We start from the raw sequence: 24,050 nt of genomic DNA, 5'->3' as shown, positions 1-24,050 counted from the left end.
CCAAGCCTGCTTCCCCTTGAGGCCTGGCTGGGGGAATTCCAAACCTGATCCCCAGGCTTCATTCCAGGGCTTGTGGGCCTGCGAGCTGGTAGCTCGGGGAGGCTATTGTCAGAGAGAGATTAACCACAAACCAGAGCTATTATACACACACACACACACACACACACACACACACACACACACACACACACACACACACACACACACACACACACACACACACACACACACACACACACACACACACACACACACACACACATTACCCTGACATAACAGCCACTGTTTAACGTCAATGAAGAGGTGAAACAATGGCAGTCAGAATGTTAACACCGGCTCTTGCAGACAGTGGACAAGTGTGTGTGTGTGTGTGTGTGTGTGTGTGTGTGTGTGTGTGTGTGTGTGTGTGTGTGTGTGTGTGTGTGTGTGTGTGTGTGTGTGTGTGTGTGTGTGTTGTGTACGTGCGTAATTAATCCCGCCAAGGATATTGGATTTCCCTTCTCAGGTGTCCATAGGAACACACCTACATAGCTCTGCACCTTTACCAATGCCTGAGACACACACACACACACACACACACACACACACACACACACACACACACACACACACACACACACACACACACACACACACACACACACACACACATCCATTACAAAGAAATTGCAAACATGTTTACAATGATCAATAGCACACATGGATGGTAGATTTCTGTGCATGTTGCGTGTGTGCGTCCGTGCGTCCGTGCTTGTGTGTGTGTGTGTGTGTGTGTGTGTGTGTGTGTGTGTGTGTGTGTGTGTGTGTGTGTGTGTGTGTGTGTGTGTGTGTGTGTGTGTGTGTGTGTGTGTGTGTGTGTGTGCGTGCGTGCGTGCGTGCGTGCGTGCGTGCGTGCGTGCGTGCGTGCGTGCGTGCGTGCGTGCGTGCGTGCGTGCGTGCGTGCGTGCGTGTAGCACTCTGAATCCCTTCCAGCCCAAGCCTCAGCTGAACCTGCACACAGACACAGCTGTGGAGACACATAATGACATGGTCTCTATGTATAAGAGCCGATCATCATCATCTATCTGTCTCTAGCACACCTAGAACACAAAACACACAACTGTACTGTACACACACTGCAGACACATATAGTATGTCATCGCTGTCGGGCAGAAACCTCTTATCTCCATATTCACATTTTGTGATTTTTTTTTTGTAAACGTCCTACTTGATCATACTACAGCGTCACACAGAAGCATCAAAAGTAGCAGATCTACAAGCTCGAAACGTGGCGCGAAGCACCGCGTTTCGAGCTTGTAGATCTGCTACTTTTGATGCTTTTGAATTTGAATCCTGAAAAGTAACAGTTTTGGACATATGAGGTTTACACCCGACAGAGACGATGTGTGCGTAGTGCATAGAGACACACACACACTTTACAGTCAGACTATCTATCTATCCACCGCCAGGACCATGTGTGATGACAGACAGACAGACAGACAGGAAGAGATAGAGATGAACCCAAAGAGAGAGAGAGAAGAGGGGAAAACAAATGTGGTGCTGCTACCGTGTCCCACATACTGCACGCACGCACACGCACACACACACACACACACACACACACACACACACACACACACACTCAAAGCCCGCTGCTCCTATATTCTTCGGTGACCCCGTACTCCCCCCATCCCAGCCAGCCAGCCACCTCTCTCCCTCCTCATCCTCCAACCCCCCCCCCCCCCCCCCTCACCCCTCTCTCTACCCCCCCTCCAGCTCACAGGAGAGGTGGCACACTTTGAGGATAAAATTAGAAACGAGGAGCAATCCCATGGTCGCCACGCACGCACGCACGCACGCACGCACGCACACACACACACACACACACACACGCACGCACGCACGCACACACACACACACACACACACACGGACGTGGATGCGGGCATAAACACACTTCCACAGACACACACACACATGTGCACATCACAGCCAGGGAACAGAGAAAAGAAGGGATGCACTGTATACACACGTGACTCTCTATCACACACACACACACACACACACACACACACACACACACGCACGCGTTTGTATTACTATACTTGTGAGGACATCAACATTTTAGGAAGCCGATTTTATGATTGATTTATGATGTTTTTTGCAACACGGTCTCACTCCGAAAACGTAGCCGGTTGCCTTTTTGTCAGAACCCCGCGACGGAGCCGAATGCCGTCGCTGGACGCCAGCGACGTAATTATGTGCCTTCCACGGTCACTCATAGACATTCATTGAGGTCCAAAGACGACACATTGCGCCGTCACAGGCGGGCCATTGATAATGCATTGGCATTTCAAAACGTGCGCTAAGAAGCTTGTTTGAAATGCACCAGACCACACGCCACCACCCACAAAAACCTGTAAATATTCTGAGTATTTACATACTAGTTTGGTCATTTTTCGATGAGTATTTGTTGAGAACGACACTTTTATTTAACTTTTGTATACCCGTGACGTCACGTCAGATTACTTCCGTATGACTTGATTGACAGTAGTAAAGATCCGATCAAAACTATTTATTTTAATCTAATAGATCTATATAAATGATCTGCTTGTCCACTAATCAATTATTCTGGCACTTAAATGCCTAATGTATGAACAATTCTAGCAATAAATAATTATTTATAATTTCTTGATTCCTAGCACTCATAAAATCCCGCCTACTGCATCCGGATGTTCACCACGTCCACATACATGAAAACAAACATAACGTTTCCGTATCCGTTCTGAACCGGAAATGTGGTTATAGGCACATTTCACGTTCTGTAAAGGTTCTGGCCTTCTTTTAAAGCTTTTTGAAACAAATAGCAGCAGTCTTTTGCAGTCGCTTAGGAACAAATAGCAGCATTTATTTTTTCTCAAAACGATTTCATGTTTTTTGTAACATTTAGGACGTAAACAATCATATTGAGGGGCAGTTGTGCAGCAAAAACGTCATTACCAGTGTTGCCAGATTCTGTGAGAGAAACAAGCAACCACTGGTCTAGGAAAACAAGCCCAAAAGAAGCAACTATGGGCCACATGACTCATGAGCACTTCAAACATATACGTCAGCTGCTTGAAAATAGTAGATCTACAAGCTCACAACGTGTCGTGATGCGACGCGTTGTGAGCTTGTAGATCTGCTATTTTCAAATTCATTTTTTGGGGAAATTATAATAAGCATACCTGGCAACACTGGTATGCATATGTGCGTCTATGCCTCCCATGATGCATTGCATTGTTTTTCAACTACATCGCGGTAAGTGAAGTCTTGTTACTTTTTCATTTATTTAATAGAAACACATGTTAAATCTGCACCCCCACCACCACTAAATCATAGAACCACAACACAGGGTTGTTGCTAACATGTTAGGGTGTGTACAGTAGCAAGTTGGTTGGTCTGTATAAGTTTAAAACTGTTTTACAGTGGACATATCCCTAAGCTAACAAGCCATAACAAACAAACACAACAACATGAGCTCGGCTATTTGTGTGTGTCCCTCTTCATTTGTGTGTAGTTATGTATTCTATATGCCATGTTTGTTTGCACAACACTAAAGGCAAAACGAAATGTAATCATTGTTTGTGTTTCCCATTCTGAGTGTACAAATGGATGTTTTATTATGAATAGAATACAAAAGGATCCTATTGAGCCATAGTGCTTTCTTGTGGTTTAAATCCTATAGAACTTTACTGTCCTGTACTGCTAATAAAGTATTAAATCAATTAATCAATCAGTACTAGTAGTACAGTCAAATGTTATGCTAAAATATGAACACAATAAGCCCCAGGGGCTTGTTTACATTTTGGTCCATTGTACTCAATTGAACAGTCATATTATATATACCATACAGAGGTGCAATGCAAAACATGTTGGGATAAAGGTCAGTTGAATAAGAGAAGATGGGTGGGGGCGGGGGGCAGAGGATTCAACTATAAAGCTGGTACCAGGAGTTAAATAAAGATTTTTTTAAAACAGGAACTATTTAATCACTTAATTTAAATGTATTATGATGTTAATGTTGTTGTTGTTTGGATATTCGAAAGTAGCTGATCAAAAAGCTCACAAAGCATTGCGATGTGACGTGTTGTGAGCTTATGGATCTATTTCTTAAAACTGATATGTTACATATTAATTTGGGGCGCTTCACATGAAAAGCCAGAACCAGAACCACTGCCATAGTCCATATTCACACGGCGGCCATTTTGGAATTTAACATTGCGTTGCTGTGGCAACTGGGGTGGCATTTCATTGGCAATATGGCCGCTGTGTGGATATGGTCTATAAGGGTCTATTCCAGGGGTCTTCAACAGGGGGTCCTTAGAGCTACTATAGGGGGGTCCGCCAAATCTTTGTGTGATAGGATTTTTTTTTACATTAACCACTTGAACCCTATAATTCCTTTTCTGAGGGGAACATTAGCCGAAAATAGCAGATCTACAAGCTCTCAACGCCTCGCGCTTGAGAGCTTGTAGATCGGCTATTTTTTGGCAAAGAGGCTATATGTATAGAGGGGGAAAAAGCAGACAAAGTAAACCAAAAAAGTTTAATCTGAAACACAATTTTATACAATATAGAGGGGGTCCCTGCTTCATCTCTCTCTCAGCTAGGGGGTCCTTGGCCTGAAAACGTTGAAGACCCCTGTTCTATTCGGTTCTGTACACTCTCAGAGTTTATCTCAGGATTTCAGTGTATGCAGCTATTAAAGGTATCGTGATGTGTTTTTGGGCAAGTATAAGATTCTGTATATCTGGTTTAGGGCTGTTTCTCCTTTTGTTCATTGTAATTCTGAATATGTTGCTTTCTCTTACAGATCCTTCCAACCAAACTCTCCTAAACAAACAAACAAACAAACAAACAACCCAAAAGGCACTTTTAAGAGCCACTCTCTCTCTCTCTCGCACTCTCTCTCTCTCTCTCTCTCTCTCGCCCCCCCCCCCCCCCCCCCCCCCCCCCCCACACCTTTCTCTTAGTGTGTGTGTGTGTGTGTGTGTGTGTGTGTGTGTGTGTGTGTGTGTGTGTGTGTGTTTACCCTTGTTTGTCTTATCATTGTCTTTGTCTGTTATTTGTTGTTACCCGTCACCATGAGTGATCCAAAAGCCATGGTTACGGAACTTGAAAGGAGTTTAAATGCCGCAGCTGTGGCCAGAAGTCTAAATGCCTTGATTCCTCCAGAGTCACAATGGAGAGCACCACCAACTCCAGCAAAGAAGGCAAAGGCACCTGGACCAACCGTAAGGTGGAAAAAGAGAGACAGCAATAGAAATGTCATCCCTGCCAGGATCAACCAGAAATCAGGGTCAGTATTGTTATACCATTAACTCATTTAGACCTGAGGCCGATTATAAAATCCACTTTAAAATTTCAAAAGCTTTTGCGATCCACCCATCTGACCACTAAACCCGGCAGCCTATCTCAGCTGCCATGTTCAGTGGTCATATGTGTGGATCGCATACATTTTCAGAGCATGTGAAGTGTCCACTTGACTTTGGGCAAGACACTGAACCCCTAACTGCTCCTGATGAGCAGATTGGTGCCTTGCTTTGCCGTCTGTGTTGATGTGTGTGAATGTAATAAACATTGAAAATCACTGTGGATATAACAACATTTAACTTGATAAGGCTTCCTTTAAAAAAGATGTCCTGAGTGCCTTGCCAATGGACAGCTAGACATTTTTTTAAATCAACCTACAGCAATCATTCCTATTTGATTGCATATTCATAGGCGACTGAACTGTCCACGTTATGGTTTGGGAAAAGTCTAATAGTCCTCATGATAATAACCAGGCTGACACTAGTGTTACAGCAAATAGGATAGTGTAGTTATATAGTTAGTTATAGTTTTTACAATTCATGCATTTAGCAGATGCTCTTAATCCAGAGCGACGTGCCATTTTTGGCTGGTTGAAGACCAATCATGCTGCGGCATTCTAGACAATTTGGAAAGGCTTAAGTGCACATGCCAGGCCAGTGAGTAAATGTTGAGGAGAGAGTAAATGTTGATGACAGTGTTTTTTTTTTCCTGTTGTAGCTGGTCCAAGTCGGAAGGCTCATCCAGGTGGTTGTGGTCAGAAACCTGTTCCTCCCAACGATTTTCCTGACACTAATGCTGAGGTCTCCTTTGCTCCAAATGCCGTTGGTGTGTATTTCATTAGTGCAAAGCAATATGTTCATGATATATTCTAATAATCTGTCAATGAGTTTGAATGTTAATTATATGTTTGTATTGCACATTTACCAGAATAAATGTGCAACTAACCTTTTCACAGCCATTATTATACTTTTTATATTGTAAATGTAAAACATAACCTAATGTTGTTTTTCAATATCCCATACTATCTTAACAGAGCGTTTCATACAAGAGCTCCAGCACTCCCTGAGCGTTGCATCGGCTGACATCGAGGAAGCACCAACCCCAGCTCCTCTCCAGGCTTCCTCCGACTGGAGTACGCGGAACCACTCTCTTTTAGAGAGATGGCGGGCAGAGAGACCCTGGCTGATTAACCGCGTTGCAGCGAGGGCACATGTAGGCACACACATGTGCCAACAGTGTGCCATCAGTCCAGCTGCTGTCTGCTGTCATGGCTGTGAACCACGGCCATTCCTGTGTGCCGAATGTGACATCAAAACGCACACAGACACTAGAAACGTGATGCACAACAGGGATGCCATGAATGCAGGGTTCTTCCAGCCTTTGCCTCCAACCACCTGCATTGTAGATGAGGCTCATTGCCGTTGTGGTAAGTTCTTGTTTGTGAGTACACCATATCATATCCTCTCTGACTCATTAATCTCATTACTTTGACCACTAAACAATGCATTTTTTTGTCCTGTCTTACGGTCATGGAATCTTTTTAACCTTTCTCACTCTTCTTTCAGTCTCTTCAAGTGGTTCCAGCAATCGTAATGTTCTATTTCCTATTGGACACAAATGATCTTTTTCAGAGTGCTTTGTACCTGTGCGGATACCTGCAAATATCTGTGGTTGTGCATCGGAGGCATTGAGGGTCAACCCAGGAAAGGCTGTTGCTGTGATCACAATGGATGGTAAGGATTTTTTTTTTTTTTTAAAGCATCTTAAAAATATATTTTTACTTGGTATTTTTACTTACCCACAAGGCTTGTCATAGGTGTATTTATGAAATCAAACGTATGCCTATTGACTAATTTATGCCATGCTAGGTTTTACATTACAGTGTGCGTGTCTTTGATTTTCTAGGGCGATATGATCTCAGCATGCCTGACCTGAGTTGCGAGTCATGCCAAGCCACTTGGACTGCTGGAGTGGACGATCTCATTTGCAGTAACTGCTGGCCTGCTACACTTAATTTCGCAACAGTTTATGCCACAGATATATTTTTCTCATTTGAGAAAATGAAGATGGCTGCACCAGGACTGTCCTGCCAGGCATTTTTAAGAATGCTTGATCAGCGAACTGTTCACTTTGGCCGTGTGAGTATTTAATTTAGTTAGCCAACAGTATATATTTTTTCTTTTTGTCATGTGCATTGAATTTGTTTCTTATTTATTGCCTGCCCATTATAAACTGTTGATATCCTTATTTTGAAATAGACAGGGAAGATCTCAACAGATGCCTTCCAGAAGAGCTACTTTCAGTGGGAAGTTGTACAGTTTGAGCCACATCGCTGTCTCGCCAATATCAGAAGGTAATGATATCAGTGATGTTCTTTAAGATTTTTAATATTACATGTGGCAGTATTTTACGTGTATGAGACAACATTTGTTTTCTTGTCTTTGATTCTTTGTCATTGTAGGCCGTTAAAGGTCTTCAAAGCCAACAGCAGAACCTGGAATCCCTAAAGGTGGAATTAGCAGTGTCAGAGAGCCAGTTGGAGGATTGGGTGAAGGAGTGGGCAGAAGGTGAGGAATTGATTATTGTTAATGCACATATTATTTGCTCACAGCTTTAAAAGTTATAAGTCAAAACTTAAAATCGAACGGGTAACCAGTGAAGACAGCTAAGATGGGGGTGATATGGTCACGTTACCTGGAGTTCACTGACATTGGGTTCCTAATCCTTGTGTCTTATACTGTGGTTTTGTACCCACCTATTTCCTCTCTTCTGCAGCACCAACAACTACTGCTGATGAGCCTGATGCCTTGGCCAATAGGATAGAGATGCTGGTGCTTGGGCTCAAAAGGAGGTCTCAGCGTCTGCATAAAGACACTGACGGAACAAAAGCTCGTGCCAGGATCCTTCGACAGATGAGGAAGGAGAAGGAGATCCTAGCTTCTGTTGTAGAACAGTACAACAGGTTGGTTCCTAGCGCAGAACACCTGAGCATGGAAACCATCATATCTGTTGATACAGCATGGCCATGGCAGCTTCATCACAGTGGTATGTACACTAGTCTGTTGACTGCTTCCAACAAATCTGACCCATAATTCCACATAATATACACACTTGCTTGTTGAGTTTGGGAGAGGCAACTTTGAGTGGTGTGTTTACAAGTGTCTAAGTGGCTAACACTGCTCATTTTCCCTGTGAATCTTTGTCATAAATGCATTCCAGATTCTGTCGATCTCAGAACAAAGAGACGGGCGTTATGACGTCATCATGGCAGGAAGGCGACTCACAGAGGAGAAGAAAATCCTGGTGACTGAGATGGAACATCACTGGAAAAGTCTTTCAGCGTATGACCATGACCTGAAGGAGCTGTCGTGCAGTTTTTCTTCTGGGCCAATGAGTATGTATTTGCAATAAATTATTTTTGTAACAACTGCTATGCATTCCATGTCTATAATTCATTATAAACATACTTCTAATATATTCTAATCTGCGTATAACACTGTATAATTATAATAATAAACACCCACAAAATAATCTTAATGCATTTTAACAGTTATCATAACACAAATAGCATTACATGATGACTTGGGGCTGATGCATATTCCACTTTTAGAGCCGAGTTTAAATCGGTTCGTTTCGGGTGTCACAACATCTCGGCAGCACCCTTCGAACCTCTGAATGACGTTGTTTGGACAGAGCCAAACCGATTTTAACTCTGCTCTAAAAGTGGAGTACGCATCGGCCCTTATAAGGTGACTTAAGGTCAAGTATTATAGGTCTCTATGATCTTGCATAGACAGTTATGACAGTATAATGGATTTTAACAAATATTATAATGCATTATAAGCGTGATTATAAAGCATTACTACTATGAGAATTAAGATGGGATTCTTAGGAAGTGTCATCATACAATGGTTTATGATTGCAGTTATGATTGCTTATAACTGTAACTATAGTTTTAGAAGCTTACTCCAATTAATTTTACATGGCCTTATACGTCATTATACAAATCTCTAATGTGTTATTGTTATTGTTATAAGGCATTATTCATGAGTGCTATACTTACAACTGTATAAGTATGTTTATAACACATTATAGGCATGGGATGCATAGCAAGTGTTACAATATTTCATGAATATAATACATACCACTGATGACTGTTACTAACACAGGTTTTGTCTTGTGTTCTACCCCAAGGCTCACCGTGGAAACTAAGTTTCGAGGGTCTGAAAGGACTGCAGTGCATAATCCTCCGTAAGCAGTGGGAAAACCGAAAAGGGATGATGCTGGCATGGGAACATTACATGCAAGTTGATGAACTGATGCAGAGAACGTCACCTTTTTGGACAACACAGATGATGCTGATGATGATGACAGTGACTCAGACATGTCTGAGGACGAATTGGAATAGGCAACCATTGCAGACCATTTCATTTGGCTCTCCTCTGGTCATGTCTATCTCGCTCTCTCTCAACCACTCCTACCTACAGGCCTTTTTTTACAGCCACACTGGACCACTTTGATGGACTACTTTCCCAATGTTGGATTACCACGATTTGTGTGGATTGTTCCCCTTTGCGGACTACTAAACTGCCCCTGGCAGGTAAATAAAACTTTCTGTCAGGTGGAGTTTGCTTTCAGGTTGCCCGACTGGGGACAGCAGGGCTGTGTTGTGTCAGATGGAGCATGGGGTAGGAGAAGGAGAGAGGAGGCCATTGACTCTGGCCCTCAGCAAGGAACACAATCCAACCATTTATGAAGAACGTATGAGGATGCAGAGAGCACGTCCCCTCTCCGCTGTTTGAGAGCGGACGCCAACGGAATCATCACAATATCTGCCTAAACACCTGAACGTGGCCAGAGCACTCTTTCTTCTGGTCTGTGGAATGTAAAATAAGAGCACTGTTTGCCTATAATGTGCTGTTCTCACTGTTGCTACACTTAAAAATATAAAATGGCAAGTGTGAACCCATAGTCATAGCTATGTATGTATTTTGCTTAAAGATTGAGGTATGACATTTGTTATCGCACAGCCCCAGAAAGTAAAAAATGAACGGTAATCAAAATGTTACGTATCATTCCATAATGACCTTTGGGAAAGTAGAACATGACCTGTCCTTGCCCGACAGGCAAATGCCTCTGACACCTTAGTGTCAACCCCTGAAATAAGATATATATTTCAAGAGCATGATATCATAGTAAACATCCATCTAAACCAGTGATATAGACGGATTTCCGCGCGACGTCATCACAGAGCAGAATGCGCAATCTGCGCATGCCTGGGGGAAAGGCGCGTTCGAAAATACAGCCCTGAGCGGCAGTGAGCGCACTGGCCAATACAAACTAATAGGCGAGTGTGCTCCGGTGCGTAATTTCCAAACGCACCCATAGGCTTACCCCCTCCTCTGCGCGGTCATATCCTCTCAATGTTTACAAACATGAAACCCGTCTATAGAACTGGAGTCCTGTGGGCCAAATGTGTAGTTTTCTTGTGGCCCTGGAACACATTCCATATACCCAAAATATATTTTGGATGGTTGGTTGTACAGGATGACAACGTTTTTTTGCTTTCCGTAACCGTTCACCAAAACTTGTTACATCAGCTTACATGCTGACCACTGACCAGTGTTTTGTGCTATAGTACAAACGTATGTCGATTGCACAGTGTGTGCTGCAGGTAGGCCACTATATGACCATAATGGACATGGTTACATCCTGACTGCTTCATACATTTACGCATTTGATGTTTGAGAGGATAATGTCTGTGTCAGACCTTTTTAGTGCACAGGCTTAGAATTTGAGAAAATGGGAAGTATGCATTTGAATGTGTTCTGTGTGCGGGTCCCTTTGTGTCTTTGTGAGAACAGTAGCGGGGGCAGGTGAAATGCTTCTGAAGTGTTTGTATGTTTGTATGAATGGGTGAAGTGGTCCCTTTTCCTGTTAATACTTTTAACAGTACAGGCAGTACAGTACGTTTATGCTAATGTAATGACAAAAAAATAAAATAAAAAGGCCCAGGGGCTTCTTTTCCATTGTGCGAATGTGATCTGTGTTTTGCAGGGTACATGTTTGTATATATTGTATACTGTTTATTATTGATGGTACTTCTGGACCATATGAAGGTGTGATTCACACGGAAATGCTGTCTGATATATAGTTCTCTGCACCTTAATAAAAGGCAGTTAAACCTTCCTTGTTATTCCATTGCCTCCTCCTTATATTGGTCCTTCTGGAATGTATTCATCTCTATTGCTGTATCTGACAGTCCTTGTTGTGTATCTGTCATCTTGTAACTGCTGGCTGACTGTGCTGCCTCTGGGCAACTGACGTAATGATGTAACTGATGTAATGTGCCAATAACACTGATTCTGATTAAAAGATAGTTAAAGCTACTTATAGAACACCAGGAAATGCCTTCGTGTATTGTTTGTATTCTATGCAAGTAATACATTTTTCAGTAAATGTCCGTTGAATGTTCTTATGAAGCATTTTGTTCACAGAACATTTTTGTTCATACAAAACCGCAAGTCATGCTTTCATTCCCACTAGCTGAAGGACAAAATGTGTGGACATTCAAGGTGGAGAGTTGGGACATTTCTGGAGCACAATAAACATATTTTATGTGAATCATTGTAGACCAGCCTATTACCACATGATGCCAAAATATTACATTTAAAGGTGATTACTGGCTTTAGCTGGCAGTGGGAATATACTACAACAATACATTCCATGAATCTGTAATAGTACAGTGTAATAGTATAGTAGCACTCATAAGCAGATTATAATGCATTATAACTATGCTTATAAGACAGGGGTCTTATAAAGGGGCCCGGGACCCCTAGTGTGTCCTCAGAGTTACTCCAGGGGGTCCGGCAAATCTTTGTGATAGGATCTTTTTTTTTTACATTAATAACCTGAACCCTAGCATCTCTATTCTTATGAACATTAGCTGAAAATAGCAGATCTACATGCTCACAACGCCTCACGCTGCAAGGCGTTGTGAGCTTGTAGATCGGCTATTTTCGGCAAAGTGGTTTGGTGTCGAGGGCAAAAGAAGCAAATCAAGTACCAAGTATTGAATGTTTAAGTGGTTAAATGTATGAAATGAACCAAAAATATTAATTTACACAGCACTGATGATAGTCAATGAAGCTATCTATGAAATCTATGAAAACGTTTAATCTGCAACACAATTGTATGCAATGTATGGAGGTCCCTGCTTCATCTCTCTCTCAGCTAGGGGGTCCTTGGGATGAAAACGTTGAAGACCCCTGTTATAAGACATTATGCATAGCAAGTGTTACCAAGGTGGGTGTATATGAAAGTAATGAGTATCAGAAAGCTGGCCACATGGGGCCTGGGAATGTCAAAATACAGCTCTGTGTCAAACATGACACCAAGGTTAGTGTAATAGTGTAATAGTGTAGTAGTGTAATAGTGTAATAGACTAATAAAGTAATAGAGGGTATGGGGTGCGTGCTGGCTTAGCGGTCCAGGTGCATACCACATAGGCTCTGATGCCTGGCAGCGTGTCGCGGGTTGGAGTCCCGATCCTGGCGGCCTTTGCTGTGTGTCGCCCCCCATCTCTCTCCCCATTTCCTGTCAGCCTATACTGTCCTATCAATAAAGGCATAAAAGCCCAAAAACAAATAATTTTTAAAAAAGTAATAAAGGGTAGGCATCATATGCCACTCATCTACACTGAGTGCCAAAACATAAAGCATCATGAAGCATTGGAGTTTGGAAGAGCTCATTGGGAAACTCCCACTGACGCTGTATTTTGCCACTCAATAGACGTTCATGCATAACTTCCAGGTACAATGATGTCACAAGCATACCCTTGACCTGCACCTTAACCCTTAACCTCAGTAAGACTATGCCTAAACCTTACCATAACCCTAACCTCAGTACAACTAGGCCTGCCAAGGAGCCAATCAAGACACAGGTGAGGCGGGTCTATCCTATAACGTTGATGGGATCCATAATAACACATAGGACTGTGCCTGAAATAACCGATTCACACAAGCTCAAATGAGTAGCATCGGCAACCCGTTGTGATCTTGTAGATCGTCTATTGCCCTTTGAACAATGTTCAAAGGGCACCTGTGATGAGCAGGAACAACCCATAATATTTACAATGAAATATGTTTCTATGTAGGGCAAGGCCTTTCAAATTATGGATTTGCTGTTGACCTATGACAAAGTTTAATGTCCATCTCCTTCCAAGCTATGAGTCTAACAGTCATACATTCTCAGACCATTTCAGAGCCATCCTAGATAAAATCAGTCAAACAGATGTTTCAGGAATTATTTAGTAACCAAATGTGTTTGAGATATTGATGTGTGCCTTACTTACATAGTCATCCATTACAATTAGGAAAACTACATGTTGGAGCTGATACGTAGTTTAGGGTTAGGTTAGGGTTACCTAAGCCTAAGCCTCATTCCCCTGGCTAGCATGATGCAACTCCTTGCAACCAAACGGTTTCATGCAACTACTTGCAACTGCTCGCAACCATTATCCCCAATGGCAGTTCCAAGGAGTTGCATTGGTGTGACATGTCCATAAAACTGTTTAGTTGCAAGGAGTTGCATCGCAAATCATTGGTGTGGTTTGGGCTTTAAAATGACAATCATTTTACCTTTTATCAAAAAGGTCCGAACACCTCTCAGTCTGTTCCTTGTTTGTTTGTGGGCTATGATGCAAAACAAATCTGTCAAACAGGTCATTCTCTGTAACACTTGTTGAGGCATCTTCCTCTTCTCCAGGCTTCAAATCCTGGATCCCATTCAGTTTATTGTCTACACGTTAACCCCTCAGGAATATAGAAATAACATTGATTTTCATGCATGGCTAGCAGTCTACACACAAAAGAGGGTATGAGGAGTCAGTAGGAGTGAGGAGTTAGGAGGATTTTCCAAACAAGCGCTTCCAAACTCCAGCTTCATGATGCTTTGTTTTGCCACAGTCTAGATGAGTGGCATATGATGCATAGCCTCTTATAGATAACTATCATCATTGTCTGAACCATTAAGTTATTGGGTGTATGGCTTTAAATTCTCATTGTTTCCATGGTTGGCAAATGATGTATTATCAAAAGTGTGTATCTCCTTGCATCACCTTCATTTCATTTTGTAAAACATATGTTTTCTTGGATAATGAGTCTGAATAAACAACTGTCCATACAGTTGTATAGTCTATCTGCAGCTGACACTGTATTGCCTACATACAGTATCTGGCTCATATCCAGTATATCTAGGATACATTCATTCATTGACAAAAGACAGTTAATATCACTGTTGATTGGTATAGATTGACATCTTGGAAGAAACAACATTCAAAGTGCAAAAGGCTTTTAATGACACCAAAGAAAGAAACAAAGAAAACATATTGCACAGAACAAAATAGGCAGTGGAAGAACTCACGTTTCACTTAAGTAAAAGAATCAATACAGCAATGTAGAAATATACTCTGTTAAATGTGACTTGAGTAATAGTGCAAAAGCATTGGCATGTATTCCAAAGTATTCCAAAACTAAAAGTGCTCATCTTGCAGAATGTCCCATTTCAAGTTTCCAAATGTAATATGAAAATAGCAGATCTACAAGACAGATCACAATGTGTCGCATCGCAACCCATTGTGAGCTTGTAGATCGACTATTTTCAAATGGCCGAAATAAGGCTGAAGTGGTTAATGTATGTTTTCTAATAATAAACAAAATCTCCAAAATAAATATTAACACAAAGTAAAAGTACAATATTGTCCTCTGAGATGTAGTGGTTTCAAAGTATGGCGTAGATGCTGGTTTTCCACCTCTGTCCAATCGGGTGAGACGAAGGCGGATACGGGGAGGGTTATCAGCTGGCAGCCATACTTTCATCGGACCGTACCCTTTAGGCGTGAGGTTACTGGTTGGCCCTGTCCTCTGGAAACTTCTTGGCTGGTTCCCATGTGTCTTCCCAGATTTTGTCACTGTAAAGTATAAATACATTATTTAGAGAAATTCATTTATCCCATGGGTCTTCAAAAGGGGCACTGGGACACCTTTTATTTTTATATTAACCACCTGAAACATTCTAAGAGAAGATCTACAACCTCACAATGCCTCGCACTGAGACGTGACGTGAGTTTGTAGATTATCAATTTTTGGTGACGAGATTTGGTGTCGAGGGGAAAAAGTGTTTGCATCAGTATCATGCAGCCCTAATGCACATGTATGTCTATTGCCTAATGCCTACATGTAAAAAAGATAAGACAAGAAGCATAGCGGCCAACATTCCACTTCTGGTAATTTCATTATTTTGATTTTGACTGATGTGAATTTAGATTAGTTCCTCATAAAACAATTTACTCTAGTACTGGTGACAGACAGTCCATATCTGAAGTCTGAAAGAGAAGTCATTAACAACATTAGTCGACTAACAGTCATTAATTACTAGAATCCAACAATGTGAATTTTGTAACCTTCCTGTACATTCAAGCTGTACAAGCAAATTACACAGAAGCTTCCAATTCAACTGCTGAGGCCGGTGGACTGCAGCTGCCAATCAAGCCCATACGCTGAGCTAGAGCTTTAATCGGGCCTAAATATGTGAGCCCAGCCCAACCCAGCCCGACAGAAACGATACATAATTGACAATTGGAGCCCAACACAGCCCGAAGCCTGACATTCTAAAGAAGTATAATTGTTGCATGCAGCCTTATATTTTTGTCATTACATATTGGTGATTCGAAGAACAGAGTCATTCTACCCTTTTCCAACTGTCTTTATATATAAACAAAAACCCAGCTTGTAGCAAGCACCGTCCTAATTAAGGAACAATAAACATCGGAGCCTCGCTGGAGAACACGGCTGACGGCCGCCGCTAAATCAGGCAACAGGTGTACAGGCTATTATAGCTACAAAGTTCACACGTCTATAATATTATTAGGATATACAAAAGTGACCGTGGATGGTTTCAACAATGTCCTCCGCTCCACTTGGGCACTGCATGCATGCAGACGCCACAGCGGCCACCGCCACATACACACACGCTCAACTGTTGCGCCACAGCACACACAGTCACACATGCTCAACTGTATCAAGTAGCTCATAACTCACAGCCACAGTTATGAGCGCAGCTTACATAGTCACAGAGACATCATGATACCGCGCTGCGCTTGCCTGCCTGATAAAAACAAGACCAGGAGACCTGGTTCTGCCAGACCTAAGCCGGACTTCACATAAGGTGCTTTTCGTTAGTGAGGGAGACGAAAGTCTCCCTCAAGACGAAAGTGAAGTCTCCCTCACTTTCGTCTTTCCGTCTTTCGCCTTTCATCTCAGAGAAATCAAGGTGCTTTTCCTTGACGTTAGGGAGGTAGACCAAATCAACATCAACATCAGTCAAGGAGGTACCCTGTTCTATCTCTCTTTTCCTCTTCCTCTTAATGGACTCCATCGGCAAGGTTTGCTAAATGAATCGAACTTTGTTCGATATACTGATAGGGGGAACCCTAATTTATGGATAATAAAATGTAATTGATCGATATTTCAGGATATTTGACATTGAAGGTCTAATTGAAATATTTGTCTTACGTTTTATATATACCATCTGTATTTATACTTGTAACATAATAGTGATGTCATGAGTAGTCTGTGCCTATTTATTCATGCAGATGAAACCTAACCACAACCCGACAAAGAAACCTAACCACAACCAGACATACCATGTAGTCTGTGCCTATTTATTCATGCAGAAGAAACATAACCACAACCAGACATACCATGTATGGACAAAATGGTGACAAAGGCTCGTGTAGGCCATACCTTTCAGATCTGGCAAAAAGTGACCCAACCCAATGCCCGACAAATACGTGACCAATTGGGCCCGGCCCAGCCCTCGCCGCGCAGACCCGTCGGCCTCGGGCTGAGATCTTAAGCTCTACGCTGAACAGCACACAGCTGCACACAGCAGAGAGTGAGGGAGAGAGATAAAAGCACCTGGAAGTTAGGTCGTCAGCTTTTCATTTTGCCTACTTTAACTGGACACGTTGTACCAGCGTACTTTGATGTGAAAATGTGGGCCATCGGCAGGTCTGCAACACCACACAGATGAGGTGTAACCTTCCTAAATAGTAAGGCAAATTTGAGAGGGAAGAAAGAATTGTGGGATCAACCAGAAACAACTGCCTCTGGTAGGGCAAATAGTGTCAATTGAATAATATCAAAAATGTCTTACCATGCAGGACAAGGCGCCCAATGCACCAACACTTCTTTGTTGCCCTAAAAAAACACACACACACACACACACACACACACACACACAGTATAAGAAATCACTGGGTAAGGTATACCATTATTTTTAGTACCTTTGCTTGTCTCAGTCATGATCAGCCTTAAGACAAATATACAAATTAACATGGTTCTGTGGGGCCGACAGCCAAGTGGTTATGGGAAATACTACCGCCTGACACTGAGTCCCCAGGTTGATTCCTGGGCAGGTCAGACCTTTGCTCCAATACTCTCCCTGCTTCCTTTATCTATACACTGTGAGACTATTAGCCTTGGACGATGTCTATTAAATCGCCATCTGCACATCAAACCATTGTGATGTGCGATAGCATCAGGACTTTTTGGAGTCTAGAGCGGGTACAGAAACGGCCTCTCTTTGTGTAGAACTGGTTTGTGCAAATTACTGGTTAAAGTAGTCTGAACAGGATCTGAGCACTGAGCAGTAAAATGACCTCACAGTTCCTCACACTATTGAAAAGCAGAAAGCCTGGTGACGTGAAGTTAACTTACTGGAACAGTGGGTTGTTTTAATAAACCCTTGTAGGAACCCTGACCCCCTGACTGATTTGTCACATTTTTAGTGGCCACAACCCATAAATGCTCATCCCATAATTGCATCTTCACTACAAATGGGGAACCATTTAAATAGTAAATAAACATGCGTCCCAACGGTATAACAGTTATTGCCAAGAACCTTTGTTACAATAGAGCAATAATCGACCAAACAGAAATGTCCCCTATGTGTGTGTATGTAGCCTGTGTGTGTGTGTGTGTGTGTGTGTGTGTGTGTGTGTGTGTGTGTGTGTGTGTAGAGAGAGAGAGAGAGAGACACACACAGACAGATAGGGTTCTATATTTTTTTACCTCATTTGTCCTTCTCCCTGTTATCTCCTTATATGGGTAGACCTGGGACCTTTTCATCTGGGAACATTTCTTGTAAACTTGAAGGATGAAAAGACAAGTTCATTAAGCCATGATGCTTTGTAAATGTCAGCAGTATTTTACATCTATCTATACATTTTCTGAATCTCTATGCATCTGTGTTTATGCCCATAGCCAATCAGAGAGGGGCTGTTTATGCCCATAGCCCATCAGAGGGGAAAAGGGTGGTGTCTCCTAGCCTGGTATCCAGCCTGCTTCGCTACGTTCGGCGGACTTTTTTTTCTCTCTTCGCTTCTCAGTCTGGAACGCACCCCATTGACTCGTTTTGCAGAACTACACTGGAACTACATATGTTACGTTAGGCAACGTCGTTGCTGATTGGATGTTGTTCAAACGAATGACGAATCACAACGATCCCACTGTTTTTTTTGTCCCGCCCCGCACCACAGACCAATCAGAAGCCACGGCACGACTCGAAACGTTTGTCATGTCCCGCCTCCCTTGGAGATAGGAGGCATTCCAGACTGATAAGCGGAGAGAGAGAAAAAAGTCCGCCGAACGTAGCGAATCAGGCTGGATCCCAGGCTAGGTGTCTCCATGATTGGTCAAGCCTTCACGTGACATCATAAAGTCTTACTATAAAACAATGACAATGTGGGGTAATGCTGTTAAGTTGTACAACTATGCCAGAGTCACAACAAGCAGCACAAGATAAACGCCTAGCTGTGGACAAAAATTGGGCAAATTAGCCAAATCTATGTGTCTTTAGTGATGCTGTAGTGATTGGGTGTAAAGGGAACAAGTACAAATCCATGGGGGACTCCAGTCAACAAAGTATATAGGGTTTAAGTGCCTAACCACTTAAAACCTATACTTAGTTGATTCCAAAGTGCTCTATACTAGGCCCCCTCCTGTTGCCACTCTACACTACAAATCTTCGCTGACAATAATTATAGTTTGGCTAATTTCAATGAATGTACACAACCCATTCAGACCGGGATAACCTATATGTTCTCTGGGAACACGTCTAAGTCATTCATTTCTGAAACTCTTAAAAGCCTCATTTATACTACAACATATGACATACTTGGATGCAGAAAATACCAGATCTGCAAGCTCACAAAAACAAATAAAATAAAAACATTTAAAAGCCAATGTGGATGACACTAACACATTCATTTATATTCACATAAAAACAAACATTTAACACAGAATAGCAATATACAGGACAGCCAAGTATATAAGTCCAGCAACTTGTCCTTTGCAGAAATATGCAGAATATGATTCAGCTATTGTGGCATGTGTCAGTAGAGGTTAAGAGATGGAGTACAGAGGACTGGTGAACAGCTTTGTCAGGTGGTGCAAACAGAACCACCTGTTACTAAAATTGCCAAATAAAGCAGATGGTGGTGCATTTTAGGAAGATGGTGGCTCCCCCATTGTCTCCCATTTCCATCGAGGGAGATGTGGAGGTAGTCCAGAGCATCTGGGCATGCAATTGGACAATAAACTTGACTGTACTGGGAACACAGATGTCCTATACAAGAAGGGCGGGGGGCAGATTTACTTCCTGAGGTGGCTCAGCTCCTTTGGTGTGTAGGACTCTGCTGAACATGTTCTATCAATCAGTAGTGGCCAGCGCAGTACTGTATGCGGCGGTATGTTGGAGGGGTAGTATCAAGGAAGGCGACAGCAGGAGGCTGAATCAAGCTGGTTCTGTCCTCGGTACCACTTTGGATACTGTGGCCATCATGGACAATCCCTCTCCTTCCCTACTACTGTGGCAGGGCAGAAAAGCTCCTTCAGCAACAGACTGTTACATGTAACAGTCAGTCCCAAGTTGCAAGAAGGAGCGCTATAGGAGATATTTTCTGCCTGCAGCAATAAGACTGTACAAGTCCTCATCTGGTTGGCTTGATCAGGCTGATTAGGATGGGGGATGTGGGATGCAAGCCATCGGACTCTTGAGTAGTGTTTGGTCTGTCTTCTTAATATTGTAGGTTGACGATGCTTAGATGCATATTTATTTATTATTCATTTTTTTGTTTCATCTAATGTGTTTTTATTGATGTCTCTATGAGAGCTGCCTTTCCCCTCGGGGAAGAATAAAGTACCTACCTACCTAGCTAAGACCATGTAATAAGCTGACAGCTGGGGGGGGGGACACTATAAAGGCCACTGCACACAGGATGCGATTATTCACATGGAAAAAAGGCACCCTGTCTGAGCCAACCTAAAAATACTGTATTGAGTCCATAAATTAACATACCTTGAAGATGGTTGATATTTCTATATTATAAATTGTTTATATGATTGGTCTTATGTAATATTCTAATATTTTGAGATTTATTCATGAGCTGTATTGATATAATAATCATCAAGGTAAAAATATATATTTTCTTACAACTTTTACATGTTTTTTAGAAGGATCTACGTATAGTTTTACTTACTGCACATATTGTCCACTTGGCGAGACACATTCTTGTCTTTAACAATTCTTTTGGCCCACTCTGGGCCATACTTGAGTACTTTGGCAGCCACTGCTGGTTTTGATTGGAGAGAATAACATGTCCCACAGGACATCCTCCTGGCCTCCATATTGGCTTGGCATTTGGGACATGTCTTTTTCTTCGGTCGTGTCATTTTTGGAACTGTTGAGACAAAGAAAATAACCAGAATTTTACACAATGTATTTATTCATAATAATTGTAAGAATGTACAGAAGGAACCAAATACACTCTTCTGGCTGTGGCACCGTAAATGTTTAATGTCAAGGACCCCAAATTATATTAATTTGCTATTCAGAAATAGCAGATCGTCAAGCTCACAACATGTTGCATAGCAATGTGTTGTGAGCTTTTAGATCAGCTATTTAAGATAAAACCCTACAATAAAATTGGGTAAAGTGTTAATTCTCATTAAGTTAAAAACTTTTAATCCCTATCTAGATTGGATTTTGGGTAGTTCAAAACCAAAAAACAGGATTGGGAGCACTCTGATATCTGATGAGATCAGGAAAACCTACTCAAATCTGGATCAAAACAAAAAACAGGATTGGGATCAGTTTGATTAGAAAATAATAATAAATAAAATTAAAATAAATGCTGTTATTTGATTTGCTCATATAGCGTGCAACACCTACAGTACCATCAGCTCCCAGTACTTAACAGGTTGCAGAACAATGGCTGCACAAAACAAAACACTTTGTATGACAATGGGACTAAACTTGAAAGCAGGGTGTGTAGAACCAGTGGTGGATAAAGTACTCAAATGTTTTAATTAAAAACATATGTAAGTGAGAGTCTGGCATTCAAAACCTTTACAACTATTTTCAGAATGATGTAGCTTTCAAGTTTCTATCTATTTTCTTCACCAGGTTGACAAAAGCTACATCAATACATCTTCAACAGCACACCAAATGAGTTGAGTACAGTTGGTATTCATAGAGAATTATCCACGTGCATCCATTTGTAGCATTTACATTTCTGTGTTTCATTCAATCACTCAGAGTCAAATAGAAGTGTAGCTACTTATTTTGTAAGAGAGCTTTAATAAAGAATAACTTAGTAGAATAGAGTGCTACATTTGTTTAGTTTGTCCAACACTGAACACACATTATTCCAATTTCTGTCATGTATTTGCTGTGAGTTAAAGATGTGTGGTTGTGTTATTGTGTTTTAAGTTGTTGGTACTCACTGGAACAAGGTGATGAATGACAAAGAAAGAAACCTGTAAAGGGGGGAGGGAAATGAAGATATAAATGCATAATACTTAAGATCAAATATTCCAGTGGCCACCAAATGGACCCTTACAGTTCTGTAACTAAACAATATAAGCACTGATATTCAGGATCTCTTGGTCTTTATTGATTGATTGATTGATTGATTGATTGATGTACTTTATTTAGTAAGACATGAGAACAGTACATGGCAGTACATAACAGTACATGGAAGTACAAATTCGCAATACAAGGTCTACTAAACTGGATAGCTCAGTTAAGCACGTAGCTTGTTTATAAACAAACTTAGCACAGGGTATATGAAAAATGGCCAAACCCTTAAACCACAAGAAAGCACTATGGCTCAATAGGATCCTTTTGTATTCTATTCATAATAAAACATCCATTTGTACACTCAGAATGGGAAACACAAACAATGATTACATTTCGTTTTGCCTTTAGTGTTGTGCAAACAAACATGGCATATAGAATACATAACTACACACAAATGAAGAGGGACACACAAATAGCCGAGCTCATGTTGTTGTGTTTGTTTGTTATGGCTTGTTAGCTTAGGGATATGTCCACTGTAAAACAGTTTTAAACTTATACAGACCAACCAACTTGCTACTGTACACACCCTAACATGTTAGCAACAACCCTGTGTTGTGGTTCTATGATTTAGTGGTGGTGGGGGTGCAGATTTAACATGTATTTCTATTAAATAAATGAAAAAGTAACAAGACTTCACTTACCGCGATGTAGTTGAAAAACAATGCAATGCATCATGGGAGGCATAGACGCACATATGCATACCAGTGTTGCCAGGTATGCTTATTATAATTTCCCCAAAAAATGAATTTGAAAATAGCAGATCTACAAGCTCACAACGCGTCGCATCACGACACGTTGTGAGCTTCTATTTTCAAGCAGCTGACGTATATGTTTGAAGTGCTCATGAGTCATGTGGCCCATAGTTGCTTCTTTTGGGCTTGTTTTCCTAGACCAGTGGTTGCTTGTTTCTCTCACAAAATCTGGCAACACTGGTAATGACGTTTTTGCTGCACAACTGCCCCTCAATATGATTGTTTACGTCCTAAATGTTACAAAAAACATGAAATCGTTTTGAGAAAAAATAAATGCTGCTATTTGTTCCTAAGCGACTGCAAAAGACTGCTGCTATTTGTTTCAAAAAGCTTTAAAAGAAGGCCAGAACCTTTACAGAACGTGAAATGTGCCTATAACCACATTTCCGGTTCAGAACGGATACGGAAACGTTATGTTTGTTTTCATGTATGTGGACGTGGTGAACATCCGGATGCAGTAGGCGGGATTTTATGAGTGCTAGGAATCAAGAAATTACAAATAATTATTTATTGCTAGAATTGTTCATACATTAGGCATTTAAGTGCCAGAATAATTGATTAGTGGACAAGCAGATCATTTATATAGATCTATTAGATTAAAATAAATAGTTTTGATCGGATCTTTACTACTGTCAATCAAGTCATACGGAAGTAATCTGACGTGACGTCACGGGTATACAAAAGTTAAATAAAAGTGTCGTTCTCAACAAATACTCATCGAAAAATGACCAAACTAGTATGTAAATACTCAGAATATTTACAGGTTTTTGTGGGTGGTGGCGTGTGGTCTGGTGCATTTCAAACAAGCTTCTTAGCGCACGTTTTGAAATGCCAATGCATTATCAATGGCCCGCCTGTGACGGCGCAATGTGTCGTCTTTGGACCTCAATGAATGTCTATGAGTGACCGTGGAAGGCACATAATTACGTCGCTGGCGTCCAGCGACGGCATTCGGCTCCGTCGCGGGGTTCTGACAAAAAGG

The 24,050-nt window shown here is 41.6% G+C and overlaps 2 protein-coding genes across 2 annotated transcripts; one reads left to right on the top strand and one right to left on the bottom strand.

The window, feature by feature from the left end:
- Positions 1–5,227: 5,227 nt before the first annotated feature.
- LOC311052107 (uncharacterized protein) lies at positions 5,228–10,899 on the top strand. The gene is made up of 10 exons (XM_084066918.1): positions 5,228–5,319; positions 6,051–6,158; positions 6,367–6,759; positions 6,965–7,066; positions 7,239–7,471; positions 7,592–7,686; positions 7,795–7,900; positions 8,109–8,378; positions 8,553–8,727; positions 9,528–10,899. The coding sequence occupies exons 1-7, from the start codon at positions 5,286–5,288 to the stop codon at positions 7,838–7,840; spliced, it is 1,011 nt and encodes a 336-aa protein (XP_083923044.1). The 5' UTR covers positions 5,228–5,285; the 3' UTR covers positions 7,841–7,900; positions 8,109–8,378; positions 8,553–8,727; positions 9,528–10,899.
- Positions 10,900–14,667: 3,768 nt separating this feature from the next.
- Positions 14,668–22,964, bottom strand: LOC311051927 (uncharacterized protein). Its single transcript, XM_084066655.1, has 6 exons — positions 22,958–22,964; positions 22,181–22,213; positions 20,935–21,135; positions 18,467–18,543; positions 17,550–17,593; positions 14,668–15,303 (listed from the first exon to the last, which is right to left on the bottom strand). The coding sequence occupies exons 3-6, from the start codon at positions 21,125–21,127 to the stop codon at positions 15,237–15,239; spliced, it is 381 nt and encodes a 126-aa protein (XP_083922781.1). The 5' UTR covers positions 21,128–21,135; positions 22,181–22,213; positions 22,958–22,964; the 3' UTR covers positions 14,668–15,236.
- Positions 22,965–24,050: the final 1,086 nt, after the last annotated feature.

This window comes from Gymnoscopelus microlampas (assembly GCF_963454915.1).
Source record: "Gymnoscopelus microlampas genome assembly, chromosome: 9".
Classification (NCBI taxonomy): Eukaryota; Metazoa; Chordata; class Actinopteri; order Myctophiformes; family Myctophidae; genus Gymnoscopelus; species Gymnoscopelus microlampas.
This window is presented reverse-complemented; position numbering and strand designations above follow the sequence as displayed.

Coding starts and splice junctions, on each gene's coding strand:
- LOC311052107 (XM_084066918.1), top strand. CDS start 5,286: ATGTCATCCCTGCCAGGATCAACCAGAAATCAGG. Junction 5,320..6,050: donor AGGATCAACCAGAAATCAGG/GTCAGTATTGTT, acceptor TTCCTGTTGTAG/CTGGTCCAAGTCGGAAGGCT. Junction 6,760..6,964: donor TGAGGCTCATTGCCGTTGTG/GTAAGTTCTTGT, acceptor GATCTTTTTCAG/AGTGCTTTGTACCTGTGCGG.
- LOC311051927 (XM_084066655.1), bottom strand. CDS start 21,127: ATGACACGACCGAAGAAAAAGACATGTCCCAAATGCCAAGCCAATATG. Junction 17,594..18,466: donor CAGGGAGAAGGACAAATGAG/GTAAAAAAATAT, acceptor GTGTTTTTTTAG/GGCAACAAAGAAGTGTTGGT. Junction 15,304..17,549: donor TGGGCGCCTTGTCCTGCATG/GTAAGACATTTT, acceptor TATACTTTACAG/TGACAAAATCTGGGAAGACA.